The sequence below is a fragment of the Schistocerca cancellata genome, chromosome 3 (genome assembly GCF_023864275.1).
Source record: "Schistocerca cancellata isolate TAMUIC-IGC-003103 chromosome 3, iqSchCanc2.1, whole genome shotgun sequence".
Lineage (NCBI taxonomy): Eukaryota > Metazoa > Arthropoda > Insecta > Orthoptera > Acrididae > Schistocerca > Schistocerca cancellata.
Genome location: NC_064628.1, coordinates 581,092,089 through 581,098,088, shown reverse-complemented (window position 1 = coordinate 581,098,088; position 6,000 = coordinate 581,092,089). Strand labels below are relative to the sequence as shown.

At 34.9% G+C, this 6,000-nt stretch overlaps 1 protein-coding gene across 1 annotated transcript in view; it reads left to right on the top strand.

Annotated features, from left to right (window-relative positions):
• The first annotated feature begins 309 nt into the window (after positions 1-309).
• Positions 310-6,000, top strand: part of LOC126176439 (zinc finger CW-type PWWP domain protein 1-like) — a 339,799-nt gene continuing 334,108 nt past the window's right edge. The window contains exons 1-3 of the mRNA XM_049923596.1: positions 310-433; positions 604-754; positions 831-1,056. Of these exons, the coding sequence (XP_049779553.1) occupies positions 608-754; positions 831-1,056 (373 nt within the window). The 5' untranslated portion in view covers positions 310-433; positions 604-607. The remainder of the gene's footprint in view (positions 434-603; positions 755-830; positions 1,057-6,000) is intronic.

Below are 6,000 nucleotides of genomic sequence, written 5' to 3'. Positions count from 1 at the left end.
ATCGATATATATTTGAAAATCACATATTTTTATATTGCCTCGGCTTCTTCATGTTGTGGATGCTCTGCCGGTTATGCAAGTAGTTATTATGTGGGAAAGGAATTAAAAAAGCTTTCATACAGTAATTCAAGTTGAAGTGTGTGATTTTTTTCAGATGGAAGTGTTCTCCACTTGCGACATTAACCAAGAAATCTTAGCGAATATAGACGTCTAGGGCCTCGAAGCCAAGGACGTTAAAATAAAAGACCTCTTGCTCGACGATCACGCAATCCAAGAAGATCTCTGTTCCCGCGTCATTTGAAATATTCACTGTTGAGTAGCGAACGGTGGAAGGACGGAGAAGAATTACTCTGAGTGATATTGAAGCACACCTTTCGTAATACGTCGGAAGATTTTTCTTCGAGTTCTTCTGAAAACTTCTTTTTTCATTGTAGTAAGTTACCAGTTCATAGGAATTTACAGTATTAGCTGAACTCTAAGTGATACTGTTTTGAATCGTGATTGTTGAACATTTATTAATTTACTCTAAACTGGGTATCACATGAATGTAAAGAAAGTAATCCGTGAAAGATGTTTTTATAATAAGCGCATTGATTATTGCAGTAACATGCCTTTCAAGTCACTTACTGATGCCGAATATGAAGACATATTTAAAGCAGCCATTGGTGATTGTTACGAAGTGGAAAGCAGTTTTGTGGGCGATATTTGCAAATCACTTGCATACAAAGGAATCAATAACCGTAAAACTGTTGAGGTATGTACGAGCTTCTACATAGCTCAATGTGTTCTGTGAAGAAGAAGCAATTATTTTAATTTTACGTTGTTTACAGGATGAAGTAGTGACGCCTAAAGAAAACGAAGCATTAACACCTGGGGAGACAGCAAAACATGAATGTCACACATTAGTCACCAGAACGCAAAATGTTTCAGAAAAACCAAAGAAAGTCAAGCTCTTTTCTGCTCCTGAGATAATCGGTCAAAAGAAGATTATTCCAGTATTCAAAAGTAAACCGAAAACGAAAATTCAAGATCATCCAGAAAATAATGCTACAAAAAGTAAGTGCTGTCATATTAATCAGTTTGAAAGCCTATATTACGTGGAGAATAAGTGGATAACATGTATGTAGGCTAGTGTAAGTTTTTATATGTGTAAGAAGTTCAGACGTGAAAATTTTATACCCGGACCAAGGGGTCACCCGTTGGAATTGTGCCATGTAGCTCATAGTCATGTACCCTTGTGACTACACCATGGAAGAGGTCATTTTAGAATTACCTCCTGTGAATTACTGTAATGAGAATGTGGTCTTGGATCATTCTTTATAAACTTACAGATGTTTTAGTTGATTGTAAGGTGACCACTTCAGAGTTTAGTCTCAGTAGTAAAACTGCCAAATAGCACTGTACTAACTAACCATTTTTGATAAATTCACGTTTGAAGGCTCAGGGTTGTGCACCTGGTCATTAGACAGGCAGCAGTTTCATTACTTTCAGAGATCTATTACCTAGTAATTATGCTATCAGAGATCTACTACTTGCAAAGTGGGACAAACTTATGATATTTAAAAGTTTAAAATTTGCTACTTTTTATGTAGTTTTTGAAAGGCTGGACTTTTTACTGTATGGAAACGATGGTTTGTGGCCCATTAGTGCTTTCCCTCCATAATTTGTAGCCATTTTTATAACGCTATATATATTTTTCATGTGATGAGAGTGCGAATTACTCGAGATTTTTGACATTCACTTAAGCTTATTGGGAGGTAAGAAATAGCATATCATTATTTATATTATTCTTACATACCCTAATATATTGCAAAAGGCGTATGAAACTGAAGTAGGTGAATTATAGGTTGGAGTAAACGATATAATACAGTAGCATTAACTTTCATGTAACATGAGTCACTTTCATGTAATTAAGTTTTTATACCAAGAGAGGTATTAAAGATAACTTTATCTTGTTCAGTAATTTACTTCTTAGTGTGAATGTGTAACTAATATCACTACTAAAAATTTCACAATTTCAACCAATATTGTAAAAACAGAAAATTAAATGTGTAATGTGAGTCATGTAATCTGAGTCACAATTGTATTATTTTAAGATTAGAAGAAGAGGATGCTCTTAGCATCTGCAGAAAAACAGAGTAGGAAGAGGGAAAAGTTAAAGAGTGAAGGAAAATATGACGAATTTAAGAAGCATCTGGAAGAAGCTAGAAAAAGCCAGCAGAAACAAAAGTTTCTACAGTTGACTCAACATAAGCAAAGACTGTTATTAGAAGAAAGAATGTCTAAAAATAGAGAGAGAGAAAGAGAGAGAGTTAGAAAACGTAGACAACATAAGATGCAAGATCAGAAACCTAGTAGAGCAAGTTCGTCACTGTATGTCACATAGTGCACTGGATAAAGCCATGGTTCCAGTGCTGTAATTGCTTACATTAGCAAGGTACTGTCAACTATACCAGAAAATGTGAAGGTAGTTTAAATCTGGTCAGATGCACCTTCCTCACAATTTAATATATTACTGCTGCTTTACCACAATAATTTCATAATGTGGAATCTATTGGAACTTATTTGCTACATCCCATGCTAAAGGAACCGTAGATGGAATTAGTGCAGTTCCAGAACCGCGAGTGGGGAATACAGTAAAAAAGCGAAAATTAATTGTAGGTGATGCATCAACTTTCATTCAGGTAGCTGCAAGTACCACAACTATGCAGGTTTTTCATGTGTCTGTTGATGAAATTCAAGGAATCAATGTGAAACTTAATCTGGCTCAAATATTCTCTTCAGCAACATCAGTACCAAACATAAAAAGCATTCACTTTTTTCAGTACAAGAAAGGAGTACTACAAACATACCTGCCGTCTCTAAAGAATTTTGCTGCTGCAGATCATCATACTGAAGAAATTATAGAAAGTGTGATAATTGGAAACTGGTACAAAGTAGAATTCAATGCTGAAGAAGTAAATGCAGTTTTTGGAAATTCTTACTTACTCAGTGAAATCGAGTGTGCTGGTAACTATTGGAAATGGCCTGTAAAATGTGATGAAATTATAAAGAAAATTAATCTACTTGATGTTGTCAGTGCAAGAGGAGATTTTCACTTCTCTGACTTTTTAATTAATTTTGCAGTTCATTTTCCCAGATGTCATGCTTTTATAATTTTTCATAGTGTTTGAAAAGTGAAATGGTAATGTTAAGTGTATGTTATTTGGCACATAATGTCATATTTTCATTTCTCTGCATGCAGGAAAACAGTTTTTCCAACAAGACGTAGAAGTAACATGAGTCACGTAACACTGAGTCATGCACCTTTTTCAATATATTACAATATTTCACATGGTATAAATATTTTTGGAAATCTGTAACTCTGTAATTAGAATGCCAACCTAATATACATTTTCTGTGATAAAAACCAGATCCATACTCGTAATAGTTTGAGGACACCTTTGACCTAAAATGCACATTAGGAATAGGATATCCAAAATTTGTAACCATGAGTACAGCATAAATTACATTCTTGTTCTTTAATTTTAATGCTCTTCCCTGCTTAAATAACACTTCAAGATCTTTGCCTGAATAACACAATTTATAATTATAATTTACAAAAGAAAATATGGTTTATAGATTGATAATAAGTCAACATAATAAAACATTGATTTCAAAATGTAATGCAAATCACCACGGAATCTCCCTTTTAGTAATTATGTGACCTACAGACCTAAGTTTTTTTGTGGATTGCAACATAGGCCAATAAGTTGAATTAATGTATAAGAACTATGTAACATCAATTGGATTTTAGATGAAAAATATTAAAAAAAAAAAAACACCTTTTTCAAGTTGTGCTTTTAATTAAATTAGATGAACTCCGAAGTCCCTGGCCATACTTAGACAATTTGATTTCAACTTGATTTCTTGCTGAGATGTTTAGCAGTTTTAGGTACAAAGAATATCTAAATCATTTCACTCACTGGCAGAAAATAAAATGAAACTGTCATTTTCATGTACCATCCACATTTGACACCACAGGGAACTGATAAATAGAAGCATATTTATTCCCTGAAAAATTATTCCTAAAATATTTGTGGCTGACTCATAGGTCAGAAATATAAACAGGTGAGAGCTGAAAACAGTTATCAGTCATTTTTCATAGGCATAGCCCATATCAATTCAGGCAGGCTAGGAAAAAATCTTACCTTCATAGTCTCGGATGTTATTGAATTTAGCGTATGTTAAACTGAAGGACTATGTAAGCAACATGTATTTTTTTTGTGTTCTGCAAAAAAAATTGCTGCTACGAGATACAGCCCTCTAAAGGTGACACTGCCCATACCATTTTGAAGATGGGAATTTTGGAAAAAATTTTTAAATGCTATATCTTGGGAACAGTCCCAGTTTTTATTTATTTATTTTTTTCCAAAGAATCCTCCATTTGGACTTATCAAAATATGCATTCTGAACTTTTTTATAATTTATGGAAAACATTTTTTCCAGAAATGCCAATCCATAAAATTTTGATTTTTTTTCTGTTGATTAGTACCATATAGTTCTACATTCTCTGAAAAGGAGAGCTTCCACTTTTAGGTTGAACAGGTTTACTAAACAATCGAAATTTTTGCTATACATAAAACCTGTTTCATTACCACATTATCACATAACATGCTCATAAAAATCAAAACCTAGCCTTATTTAACATAATTTTTGCTTTCAAATTAATGATATGAATATAATAGAGGGAAACATTCCACGTGGGAAAAATATTATCTAAAAACAAAGATGATGTGACTTACAAAAAGAAAGCGCTGGCAGGTCGATAGACACACAAACATACACACAAAATTCTAGCTTTCGCAACCAACGGCTGCTTCGTCAGGAAAGAGGGAAGGAGAGGGAAAGATGAAAGGATGTGGGTTTTAAGGGAGAGGGTAAGGAGTCATTCCAATCCCTGGAGCGGAAAGACTTACCTTAGGGGGAAAAAAGGACGGGTATACTCTCGCACACACACACACATATCCATCCACACATATGCCTTTGAATATGTCTGCTTGTGTCTGTATATGTGTGGATGGATATGTGTATGCGAGTGTACACCCGTCCTTTTTTCCCCCTAAGGTAAGTCTTTCTGCTCCCGGGATTGGAATAACTCCTTACCCTCTCCCTTAAAACCCACATCCTTTCGTCTTTCCCTCTCCTTCCCTCTTTCCTGACAAAGCAGCCGTTGGTTGTGAAAGCTAAAATTTTGTGTGTATGTTTGTGTATCTATCGACCTGCCAGCGCTTTCTTTTGGTAAGTCACATCATCTTTGTTTTTATATATAATTTTTGTTTTGAAAGATGAGTAACAGACTCATTTTTCCAGCATTTTAAATGGTTCCAAAATGTATGTGAAAGGTCCAGAGACTTCAAGGTTTCAATTTATACAACTTCTGTGCACTCAGTTTTGTACTGAACTTAGCCAGTCAATGAAATAAAAATGTGTTACACTGCTTCAGTATTATCCTTGGATATAGAGTGATGCCTCCCTGTTGAAGTGATAGGAACTGGAGCACCTACAATCTTCAAAACATTGTGAACAGGAAGTGAGCACTGATGGCGTTGTTGCTGTCCTTCAGCTGGAAACCTATATCCAGCAGGTGGTCCATTTAGTAGCATAAAGTTCACTACAATTTCGTTTAACTCATAAATGGAATCTATAATCTCTGCAATCCACCAGTCACATGCCACAAACATCCCCCTTCTCAGGTTATGAATGTGAATATTATCCTACTGTTTCTGAGGAGTTGGCCAAATGAACGACATTTCTTCTTTCTTGCTCTTTAAAATGCATGCAATATGAGTTCACCCAGCACTTTGAGTCCAAAAATGTGTCTTCTGAATTCCTTTCATAGGAGTAGTTTGTTTGGACCATTCTTCTTTTTTCTGCTCACGGAATTCTTCGATTTCCTCTTTGGACTAAAGAATGAGGGCTGTGGATGCGTAAGATTTCATGACCCTTGTAAAATCCTCA